The sequence below is a fragment of the Ascaphus truei genome, chromosome 3 (assembly GCF_040206685.1).
Source record: "Ascaphus truei isolate aAscTru1 chromosome 3, aAscTru1.hap1, whole genome shotgun sequence".
Classification (NCBI taxonomy): Eukaryota; Metazoa; Chordata; class Amphibia; order Anura; family Ascaphidae; genus Ascaphus; species Ascaphus truei.
The window spans coordinates 400,641,171-400,653,510 of record NC_134485.1 but is presented as its reverse complement, the minus strand read 5'-3'; the positions used below and the strand labels follow the sequence as shown (position 1 = coordinate 400,653,510).

Below are 12,340 nucleotides of genomic sequence, written 5' to 3'. Positions count from 1 at the left end.
TCAGATGATAAACTGACACTAAAAGCACAACTATGTTATTTTGTTTTATATTATGCTAAAGGTCCCATTTATTGTACTTAAATAAGTGCTTTAAGTGACACAATAAAGAATTTACAAAACAGCATTGATTTTAAGTTGCATCCCGGTGTGTAAAAGAAGGTCAAGGTAATTTGGGGAGTCCTCTCATGAGCAGTTAGTGGATGAGTTGTTGGGTGCAGCATTATAATAACATCAATTTAAACTGAAATCTCTAAAGGATGCAGCTTTTCTTTCTCTCTGTACCATTTAAATTCTTCATGTCTGAGTTAGGGATAACTTCCATGTTCAAGAGATCAGCATCAGATTTCAGAAACAAATAGCTTGTTTACTTCTCTATCACTTGTAATGCCATGTTGTTTAAGGGTTTGCCAGGTTGAATTGGGTAAATATTGTTGTATCAAGAAAGAAGATCAATTAACGTACATAATAGGCTAACTGTTAGAAAATCTGGGCATTATTGAAATCTCTGCTCTTTGATTGGTTAAAATTGCGGGCATTATCCATTCAGTAATGGCCCGGAATTTTAGGCACCTTGTCAAGTTTTCTAGCCAATCATCTTTAAGTTCTGATACACATTGAGTGAGAGCAGCTCTCAGACAGGGGAGGTGATTGGACAGGAAGCACCAGCTAGGCACTGACTCCAGCCCCGCCCTGCCTACAGAGAGCTCCGCACAGGAGAACACTGAGGAGAAAGGTTTGTGTGTGTAAACAGAGGCGAGGGGAGGGGGGACTGCAGAGTGTATGTGTGTACAGGTAATTATTGGCCAGTAATGCCCTGTTCTTCGGGATTATTACATAAGTATGTAGATACAAATATAGCAAAACTAACTGTCTTTGGGGACACCGCCACGAGTCATCGTGGCACCCGAGAATTATTGCTGCGGGGGATTGAGGGGTATAGCTATAGATTGTGCTCTGGGGGGCCCGCAATGCAAACGCAGGTGGTGCATGTGCGATTGGCAACTGCCGTTATGCATGCACACAAGCAGCTGGCATGGGACGATCGTGCATGCACAATCGCGCATGTGCATGAGCAGCCGGTAAGTGCCATCGCGCATGCACAGTCAGCAAGTGCCGATTGCGCATGTTCAAAATTTTGACCGCCCCCCCCCCATATTTATTTGGACCATGCCGCAGCACATTCGCGGCAGACACTGTCTCTGGATTTTGCTTCTTTGACTGCTGCACTAGAGACAGTGAGTCTTGTACATCTGTAAATATGGAGGAGTTCAGAGGGAGGGTCAAGTTGAGGATCCATCAATCTCCACACAGGATGTATTTGGATTGGAAGAAGGCCATCGGGCCTGGGTCTATTTGACTGAGTTCCCCTTTTTGTTTATTTTTGTGCCGTCTAGCATGAATTTCATTGGGTCCTGTTGCCCCGGGAGGGTGGTTAGGCCTCCCGAGGAGGAAGGGGGGTAGCAGGAGGGGTTAGCCCCTTGGTTACCATAGCAGCTTATAAAGCAGTGCACGGCAATGACTTACTAGCAACTATGGTAGCCAAGGGGGTTCGGCAGTATATTTTTATGTTTATATTAATCCTTTTTTAGTCTGTTTTGGTTAGCTAGTCATGAAAACCCATGACTAGTTGACAATTTGTGCTACTAAGGGGTTAAAAAGTACTGTAACCTATTAAAATTAATCTACCATCTATTTCAGGTTGGTTTGACTTATCTTAGCCATGTATAGAATGGCCAGTATATTGGCCATTATAGACATAGAAAAGATAGGGCTAACACTAGCCGAGAGTAGGTGAGAAAATATTTACAGTGTTTCTGGCATGACAAATAGCCATTAATAGCACAAAATGCGGTACTACTGTAGGCCCTTTTTTTTTATCCTATCCAATAAAAAGAGCATTCTTTTTGGTGGTGCAACGTTTTTGTATTGCAAAATAACGCATTTTTTTCGGGGGCAATACCATATTTTTAGGTTACCACAGTTTGTTGTATCTGGGCCTATGACGGGTGCAATAATGTTTGCTACTGTACAGTATATCTATCATATATTTAATTACTATGCACGCCTGCTAAGAAGTTTTGTTTTTTCTACTATCAGGTGTCTTTCTTTTTTTATTTTATTTTTAAAGGATTGCTGTATTGCTTAGGACTAAATCAAAAGGTAGTTATTATTTAAAGGATTAATTCAAGCAATATCCTACATTTTTTTAAATAAATAAATTCTGTAGTATTAGATGTTTCCAGCTTTTTTTTAAAGTTTAAAATTCAACTCTTAATGCCATTTTTAATTAGTTTTAATATACTGAGCATCCTGTGAATTTTATAGCAACTTTTAGATCTTTGTAATACTTTCCTGTTTGTGATAATTTGTTATATTAATATTATATTATATTCCCAGCAGTTTGAGCTGTTAGATCATGTTAAGTTTCTATATAATTAAATTATGGTTTAGTAGTGATGGATATACCGTATAACAAGGCATTACAAATCCATGCAAATGGGTGAGTTATAAAGGTTAAATGCACATATTATACCAGTTAGGATCAAATACTAACACTTTTTTTAAGGTAAAATTAAGTACTTGACATTTTTACATTTGACCAAAAAACTGTGACACTGTGACATGTTCCTAGTTATGCCACATAATCTAAGGATGTCTGATAATGTATGACAGACTGCTTTTTCCTCTTGATCAAATAAAATGATTCTCACTTGCATGAAGAAGCTGACTGTGATGAATCCCTGGCCACCGTCTGATAGATCAGGGGTGAGCAAACTTTTTATGCCGAGCCCCCCTTTTCATCCATGAAATTTCTCGGCCCCCCCCTGCCTGATGTAATCAAAATCACATGACGTCAGTGCATGTGCAGTGCATAACGTCAGTGCGAACCAGCTTTGTAACGCCCCCGCCACGCGTCTACAAAAAAAGTATTTATAGCACAAATTACATAACTTAAAAATAAATATTATAATATTTGTCTAATAGCGTTCCCATTTCTGCTGTATTATTAATCTCTCTCTTCCCGCCACATTAGAACACCTCAGGACCTCTCTAACCTCTTCCAGTCTCTCCCTGTATTTCTCACTCCCCCTCCAGTCCCTCTCTATTCCTCCCCTCAGTGTCTCCCCCTCCCCCCCCCACTCTCTTTCCCTCCCCCCAGTGTGTGTCTCTTTCTCCCTCCCCCCATTGTCTCTCACTCTCTCCCCTCTTCCAGTCTCACACTCCTCTTCCAGTCTCTCCAACTCCCTGTATTTCACACTCCCCCTCCAGTCCCTCTCTATCCCTCCCCTCAGTGTCTCCCCCCACTCTCTTTCCCTCCCCCTGTGTGTCTCTCTCTCTTTCTCCCTCCCCCTAGTGTCTCCCTCCCTCCATTGTCTCTCACTCTCCTTCCAGCCATTGCCTCTCCCTCCCCCCAGTGTCTCTCTTGCACTCTCCAACCAGCTATTGTTTCTCCCTCCACCCGGTGTCTCTCTCACACTCTCCCTCCAGCCATTGTGTGTCTCTCTCCCTCCTGCCAGTGTCTCCCTCCCTCCCACCAATGTCTCTCTCATCCCCATCCCCATGTAGCTCTTTCACCCCCCCTCCCCATGTCACACTCACTCTCACCCCCCTCCCCATCTCACACTCTCACCCCCCTCATGTCACTCACACCCTCCCCATGCCTCAGTCTCACACTCACTCCCCCATGTCCCAGTCTCACACTCACTCCCCCATGTCCCAGTCTCACTCCCCCCCCATGTGCCAGTCTCACTCCCCCCCCATGTGCCAGTCTCACTCCCCCCCATGTCCCAGTCTCACTCCCCCCATGTCCCAGTCTCACTCCCCCCCATGTCCCAGTCTCACTCCCCCCCATGTCCCAGTCTCACTCCCCCCCATGTCCCAGTCTCACTCCCCCCCCATGTCCCTGTCTCACTCCCCCCCATGTGCCAGTATCACTCCCCCCCCATGTGCCAGTCTCACTCCCCCCCATGTCCCAGTCTCACTCCCCCCCATGTCCCAGTCTCACTCCCCCCCATGTCCCAGTCTCACTCCCCCCCCATGTCCCTGTCTCACTCCCCCCCATGTCCCAGTCTCACTCCCCCCCATGTGCCAGTCTCACTCCCCCCCCCATGTGCCAGTCTCACTCCCCCCCCATGTGCCAGTCTCACTCCCCCCCCATGTGCCAGTCTCACTCCCCCCCATGTGCCAGTCTCACTTCCCCCCCATTTGCCAGTCTCACTCCCCCCCCCATGTGCCAGTCTCACTCCCCCCCATGTCCCAGTCTCACTCCCCCCATGTCCCAGTCTCACTCCCCCCCCATGTGCCAGTCTCACTCCCCCCCCCATGTCCCAGTCTCACTTCCCCCCCATGTGCCAGTCTCACTCCCCCCCCATGTGCCAGTCTCACTCCCCCCCATGTCCCAGTCTCACTCCCCCCCATGTCCCAGTCTCACTCCCCCCCATGTCCCAGTCTCACCCCCCCCATGTCCCAGTCTCACTCCCCCCATGTGCCAGTCTCACTCCCCCATGTCCCAGTCTCACTCCCCCCATGTCCCAGTCTTACTCCCCCCATGTGCCAGTCTCACTCACCCCCTCTCCCCATGTCGCTGATGCAGGAAGCAACGAGATGCTGCTGTGTACTGTAGCACAGCGCCACCTAATGGCCAAAAGAAAAATTGCAGCTGCAGACGGCTTTTTTCCCTCTGCTCCTGGCAAAATCGCCGCTGCTTCCTGCGCCCCCCCTAAACAATCTTGCGCCCCCCAGGGGGGCGCGCCCCCCAGTTTGCGCACCGCTGTGATAGATCAAGAATTTGTGCAGAAGAATGTTCTAAGACTTTATCTTACTGAGACATTTTATTAATGTGCTTTTGGCCAGAAAAACATTATTTTCAGTGAATATTTTTTTTTCAAGTAATATTCCCATAGCATTTCAAAAACAGCACAGACAAAACACAAATAACCCACCTAAAAGATTTAGAACAAACTATTTGAATGTAAGTAGAAGATGATCAATGTTTGCTAGAAATCCAGTGTATCACAAATCATGGTACTTACTGTATTGCCACAGATATTTGGAATATTTTATTGGTAACGTAGATCAATATTGGCATTCCTGCATTTCCTGTTCAGACTTTGCTATAAAACAGAAAGTTTTTATTTCCTCTTAATCCTTATTTATTGTACAAGTGCCAGACAGTAGTTATAATGGAGCTTGATAACTTTAGCTTGCTTGCTTGATTTTAATATTTATGCAACACACAGCTATTAAAAAAGATGACTTGTATAACATTATGTGCTTTGCATCCCTAACACTTCATTTCAATTCATTTTATACGGTAGTTTTGGGCCTGGAAGAGTTATCATCAGACAAGGTCACGTTCCTCAGAATTTCTACCTGATCCTCTCTGGAACGGCTGTGGTCACCAAGGTGTCTCGTAGCAAAAACACGGGGGAGCATTTTTCCAAGACAGTAGCCTTCTTGAAGAAAGGAAAATACTTTGGGGTATGGAACACTTTAATATTCATTTTGCATTATGTTACAATTACAAACTGTACTAAAGATAAGGTGAATGTTTGTAAATTATAATGAGAGTGATAAATTCTAATTTATGCTCTGTGTGCTTGGAAAAACATTCACTGCCACTGTTATGATATAAAATCAATCAATCAAGGTATAATTGAAGCACCGAGACAAAAATCACAAAGCAGGGTTTCATTGCCACTGTACCTCCCTACTCATGAGTATCTTGGAATAATTATATCCTAGCCCTGCTTAAAACTATTTGAAGGAATTTAAAGGGCTGTAACTTTGGCCTGTGTAAGTAAACAATGTTGTCAAGTATTCAAGATGCAGTTCCATTTATGCGGTACAAAAATATAATATTTTTACAAAGTGGCTTTAGATTTCCTTCTACACTCAAATTAGAATCTCCTGTACTTTATTTATTTAAATGTGTACTTACCAAGGGAAGGGAGGTTAACTGTAGCAACTTTGCTTCTGTGGTTCACACTTCCCTAGAACCTCGTGCCCAGTGTCTTAGTAATACGTGGTTGAACGGAAAGGTCCTTTCAAGTCTGATAAGCTCTGGGTAGATGTGGTGTGGTTACTTCTATTCTTGGATCATAAGGGGATATGTATTGAAGTGTCATAGCGCATGGAAACTCCCATTAAAGTCAATAGGAGGTTCTGTGCGGTAGTCATCTTTTATGCTCCAATTACCTCTTTTCAAGGAATTTGATAAAAGGTTATGTGGTAACGTAACTTAGATTTTATTTGTTTATCCTTTTAATTGATGATACTGTCTGCATATATTGTACTGTATGTTTCTGTAATATTTTTTTTTTATAACCCAAGCACTGTACTATTTTTATATATTAAATTTTAGATTTAATAAGTAATGCCTTTGGGCTCTAATTGAACTTTGCACACTTTGTAGACAGTAATTACATTTTCAGACACATTTCCCTACAATTGATTTTTGTGTGCTTTGTACATACAATATTTTGCTTATTAAACAGGGACCAAGGACCCTAGAGATTATATTTTTCTGTATCCTTGGTGGTGTCAGTGTTAAAGTGATATTTGTAGTGGATTGAGGGGGGATATTACTCATTGAAGGGACCCTACGGGAGTGAAAAGTGAGTCACCTACAGTAGGTAGCTTTATGTATTAACCCTTACCACATATACAAGTCACATGCTCACAGGTGTGCCGTTCATGACATACACATTGACCCATTATACATAATATCAACATTAGTTCACTTTGGTAGATATCATCTTGAGTACTTATATGTGAGACTTAACAGAGGATTCTATTATTATACTTAAATTTTAATCATCCTGATTTGTTGTGGTCATGCTTCTTTATTTGATGCAGTTTGAACTTCAGTCCATAGTCCCATAATTCTAGTGGTTTATTGTGTAGATTACACTTCACAGTGAGGGGTTGCATTCAAATATTAACAGTTCAGTTGAAATACTTTTTGTTGTTGACTTTTTTTCTTGCATATCCGAAACAGACCCTGACTCTTCATCTAGAAACCCAATGCCTTTCTGTCTCAGATCCAGTAACACAAAGTGGGACCTTTTATATATGCCGAAGCAGATGTTTGGGCCCTTTTGAACCCAAATTCCCTATTGAAATCTATAGGGAGTTTCAGCTACAAACAGCCACACAACAACTTCTGCATACTGTATAGAAAAAGGCCCCAAACTCACTTCATTAAGATAATCTATTCTACACTGAGCAGATGGTATTTGGATTGACTTTCCTTTGCCTGACATTACTGGAACATTGACCCCAGTAATTTCAACCCAAGGACTCTTTAAGGCTTCCTGATTGCCTCATTTTATTATAGTATACTTTATTTTAATAGGCAGACTCATAACATTTAGGTCTCTCCTCTGTATAAGTACAGTAGGTATGTAAGGATATTGTGACCAGTTGGCCCTGGAGTTTGGAATACGCACTTCACAGCAGCTGGGTTTTCTTAGCAACTACTTGTCATGTTTATTACAGTGTGGACAAAAACAACAACAAAATAAAATAAACCAAAATAACAAACGAATTCTGATTAAGTAAGGGCATTGCACAGAAGCTAGCTTACATAGATAACACTACCCCCCCCCCCCCCATACAGATATTTTATACCCAGAAGTTCCACCCACAGGGTACTTGGTTGAATCCAAGTATCCAGATTTCCAAGGGGAAGTCTAATTTTTCAGAATCAGGATTAATAACCCCCCAAAACATTGCAGAATACAAAACACATCCATGGATACATATACATTAATTGGTAAAAACAAAGAATACAATATTTGGGAAATTAGGTTATACAGTATATGTTATATTTCAGTAATCCCCTTCCAACAACCACCCCTCAACTACTGCGAACTCAGGGGAATGGACAATTCCATGACCAGGATAATATAATTAGATCAGGTTAGATCATTGTTCCTTAAGGACAATTGCTGCTCAAATTGCCACATAAATCCTGCAGGACTGAACTCCACAAACATCAACCATTTAAATAACTGCTTCACTGGATACATTGGTTCTTCTTAACTTTTTTTTAAGCATTAGGATCACAGGATTGAAGAAATAATCAAAATCACAAACAGGCTGCAAGCCTCCCACACACTGCACAACTTGCTTTAACCATACACTTGCTTTTTAGTAAACTCCCTTAACTTTTGTCCTGCCAGACTCGCAGAGCATCTCACCTTAATCCCTTCCTTGCCAGACTCGCAGAACATTTTAATAAATGCCCTCTTCTTTTAACACATTCTTAAATAACTTGGCCCTGTTACAGATATTAAAACAGAAAACAACCTTCTTGTGTGTAAATGTTGTAGTGTGTTCACTATTTTATTGTTAGCTATTTACTATTTGCTCAGCTATTACAATTGTAATTCTGAACTTTGTAAACAAACTGTCCAAATGACCACCATTCCCTTCCTTAACAGTATTACTGTAATTTGATTATTTTTTTTTTGTGGTTACATTTTCCATCTTTAGCTCTTGCTACTAATTGCATTGTCCTATATTGATCACCTAGCGCAGGCCTGCACAACTCCAGTCCTCGAGGGCCGCAAACAGGCAAGGTTTTCAGGATATCCCTCCTTCAGCACAGCTGGCTCAATTAGTGGCTCAGTATGTCTGAGCCACTAATTGAGCCAGCTGTGCTGAAGGAGGGATATCCTAAAAACCTGGCCTGTGTGCGGCCCTCGAGGACTGGAGTTGTGCAGGCCTGATCTAGCGTATATTGTTAAATCATCTCCTTTGCCTCAGGTTACCAAATTGATATTCAGACGAGTTTATAGTCAACTTCAACATCAACAACAAACACATTACCATGAAAATATGCACACCTAAACTAACTAACATTCAGACTTGAAAACCATGAGCACTGTTGCATCATTACCATACATCCCAAATGTATGTATGTATGTATGTATGCATGTCTTTATTTATATAGCGCCATTAATGTACATAGCGCTTCACAGTAGTAATACACATGACAATCATATAAATAACAAATAATACAAATAACAGATCATTGGAATAAGTCCTTCAGACACAAACGTAACATTTCGGAAGAGGAGTCCCTGCTCCAAAGAGCTTACAATCTAATTGGTAGGAAGAACGTATACTGCCAGTAGGAGGGCATTCTGGTAAGTGCGTCTGCAGGGGGCCAAGCTTTATGTACAGTATCATGTGTATAGTATTAGCCACGGTGGTACTCCTATGCTTCTTTAAGCAAGTGTGTCTTAAGATGGGTCTTAAAGGTGGATAGAGAGGGTGATAGTCGGGTATTGAGGGGAAGGGCATGACAGAGATGTGGGTCAGTCAGTGAGAAAGGTTTAAGGTGAGAGAGGGCTTTAAATACAAAGGGGTAGAGAGAAGGCATCCTTGAGCAGAACGCAAAAGTCGGGATGGTGTATAGCGAGAAATTAGGGCTGAGATGTAGGGAGGGGCAGAAGAATATAAAGCTTTAAAAGTGAGGAGGAGAATTGAGTGCGAGATGCGGGATTTGATAGGAAGTCAAGAGAGTGATTTCAGCAGGGGAGACACTGAGACAGATTTAGGAATAGTAGAGTGATTCTGGCAGCAGCATTTAGGATAGATTGTAGGTGAGACAGATGAGAGGCAGGAATGCCGGAAAGCAGGAGGTTACAGTAGTTGAGATGGGAGAGAATGAGGGCCTGAGTCAGAGGTTAAGCAGTCGAGCAACAGAGGAAAGGACATATCTTTGTAATATTGTGGAGGAAAAAGCGATAGGTTTTAGATACGTTTTGAATGTGAGAGGAGAATGTATTAATATTGGTATGTGTGAACTGGATTCTACTATATATTTGCAAGATCCTAAAATTTAATTAACAATTTGGTGTGTCTGATTTGATTAGGCAGACCCCCTCCCTTAATTATTAGTCAATGTTAGTCAGTGTTTTAGAATACTTAAGGCAGGATACCTTGGCTGTGAGCCATATGGCTGTGTAACATCTAAATGTAACAAAATATAACAAAATGTAAAATTTAAGTGTGTGGCAGAGTTAATCTTGGAGTTGAAATTGGAGGTGAAGGTTTGAGGAAGATCTGGACTCTGAACAACAACTTTACAACTGTGAGAACTTTACTTTCTAAAAGCTGTGATTATTTGTACTCTTCCTATCCTCCAATAACTGGCCAGTCTCTCCTCCTGTTTCTCACTATGCCCTCCCTATTTCTTTTTCTGTTTACTGTTTCCTCACTCCTTTGTGAGCATTTCTGTTCTCTACAACATCCCCACTCCCCACCGCACCATTATTTATACACCTCTCTCCCAACAACTTCTTTACCCCTCAATAAAAAACACACACACAAATCCTCTATTCACACCCTCTATCTACTCCTTCCTGCTGCTGTTGATCTCCCCTAAGCCTGAAGCCAGACATACACCCACGGCTCCCTGCCATCTCTTGCCCTGTAAATGGTGTTAACCTTTTCATTTAACACTGACTAACCTTAAAACTTGCCCCACACATCAAGCATCCCAATAGCCTGCACTCATGGCTATGGTCCCACAGTCACTTATACCACCCATTGTGGCCAAGCACACCCATCTACATTACTTATTCCCTCACATGCTGTCTCTGTAAGTTTCCCCTCAAACCTCTTAGATTGTAAGCTCTTCGGGGCAGGGATTTCCTTTACCATTGTCTGATTTTTGCTGCACTTATTGTATTTTTAAAATTCCCTGTACTGTATTCATTGTGAAGCACTGAGTACACTTTTGGCGCTATATAAATAAAGACATACAATGCAATACAATACAATGTGAGAGGAGTCGAGTGTGACCCCTAGGCAGCGTGTTTGGGCTACTGCGTGAATGACAGTACTGCCAACAGTAATGTGGAAGGAGGTAGTAGGGCCATGTTTGGGAGGAAGTATGAGGAGCTCTGTTTTTGCCATGTTAAGTTTAAGTCGGTGGAGGGCCATCCAGGATGATATCGCAGAAAGACATTCAGAAACTTTGGTCTGTACAGCAGGTGTAAGGTCAGGGGTTGAAAAGTACATTGGTGTGTCGTCAGCATAAAGGTGATATTTAAACCCAAGAGATGTGATTAGGTCACCGTGACAGGGTGAATGAGCATCACCAGTCATATACCTGGCAAACCTATGTTTAGGCTTGCAGTGCAGCAGTCACGAGGTTAAGTTTTAGTTGAGAAGGGCTGCTTAATTAGTCTGACCCCAGATGCATAATCAAGGTGTTTTAAAACCCCCAGGCTGTACACACATGCAAGCTAGCTGGTCAGGAGACAGGACTGAAATACTGAAGAGATTACTGCTATAAGGTCTGTTTTTCAAAGAACATGTGTGATGAACTGTCTGTGTCCTGCATGCTGAAGAGAAGCTGCCTTGTTTTCTATGCTGAAGAGAAGCTATTTTGTTTTTGTCTGCTGAAGAGAAGCTATTTTGTTTTGTGTGCTGTATGTTTTTAAGGCTCAATAAAGAAGCCTTATCAAGAGAACCCGCGTGTGTAGTTGCATGTACCCTGCAACAGTCACCTAGAGAAAGTGTGTACAGAGAAATGAGAAGACATCCCAGGACAGAGCCCTGGGTACCCCCAAAGAGAGATCGATAGAGGAGGAGGAGGCGTTAGCAGAAAAGACACTGAAAGTACAATGGGATAGGTAAGAGGAGATCCAGTATTGAGCTTGGTTACGAATACCAAGAGTATGGAGAATGTGAAGGAGAAGAGGGTGGTCCACGGTGTCAAATGCTGAAGAGAGATCGAGTAATATGAGCAGAGTGTAATGACCTCTGTCTTTGGCAGCATGGAGGTCATTAGTTATTTTAGTGAGGGCGGTTTCAGTTGAGTGAGCAGTGTGGAAGCCAGATTGTAGAGGGTCTAGGAGAGAATAGGTGTTGAGAAAGTGGATCAAGTGAGAGAATACAAGATGTTCAAGGAGTTTAGAGGCAAAAGGCAGGAGAGAGACAGGTCGATAGTTTTTGAGTAATGGTATAACAGTTGAATTTTTTGAAGGAGGAGGGAAAGGTACCAGAGTAGAGGGAGGAGTTAAAAATGTGTGTGAGTGTAGGGATTATAGTAGGAGCAAGAGGTTTTAAGAGATGGGAGAGAATGGGGTCAAGAGGACAAGTGGTAGAGGGAGAGGAGGAGATCAGCAATGACTTCCTCCTCTGAGACAGCAGAAAAAGAGTTAAAGGAAGACAGGAGGAGAGTTAGGAAGTAGTGTAGGATGGGAGGAGGAAACAAAGGGGATGTTATGACATATGGATTCCACCTTTTCCTTAAAATAGTCTGGAAAGTCCTGAGGTGAGATGGAGGAAGAGGCAGCTGAGGGTGGTTTGAGTAGGG

At 42.5% G+C, this 12,340-nt stretch overlaps 1 protein-coding gene across 2 annotated transcripts in view; it reads left to right on the top strand.

Moving 5' to 3' along the window:
* The window catches only part of LOC142490356 (cyclic nucleotide-binding domain-containing protein 2-like), a 318,494-nt gene that overhangs the window by 148,464 nt on the left and 157,690 nt on the right, over nt 1-12,340 (top strand). For both annotated transcript variants that reach the window (XM_075592538.1, XM_075592537.1), the window contains exon 7: nt 5,319-5,481. In XM_075592538.1, the coding sequence (XP_075448653.1) occupies nt 5,319-5,481 (163 nt within the window). The remainder of the gene's footprint in view (nt 1-5,318; nt 5,482-12,340) is intronic.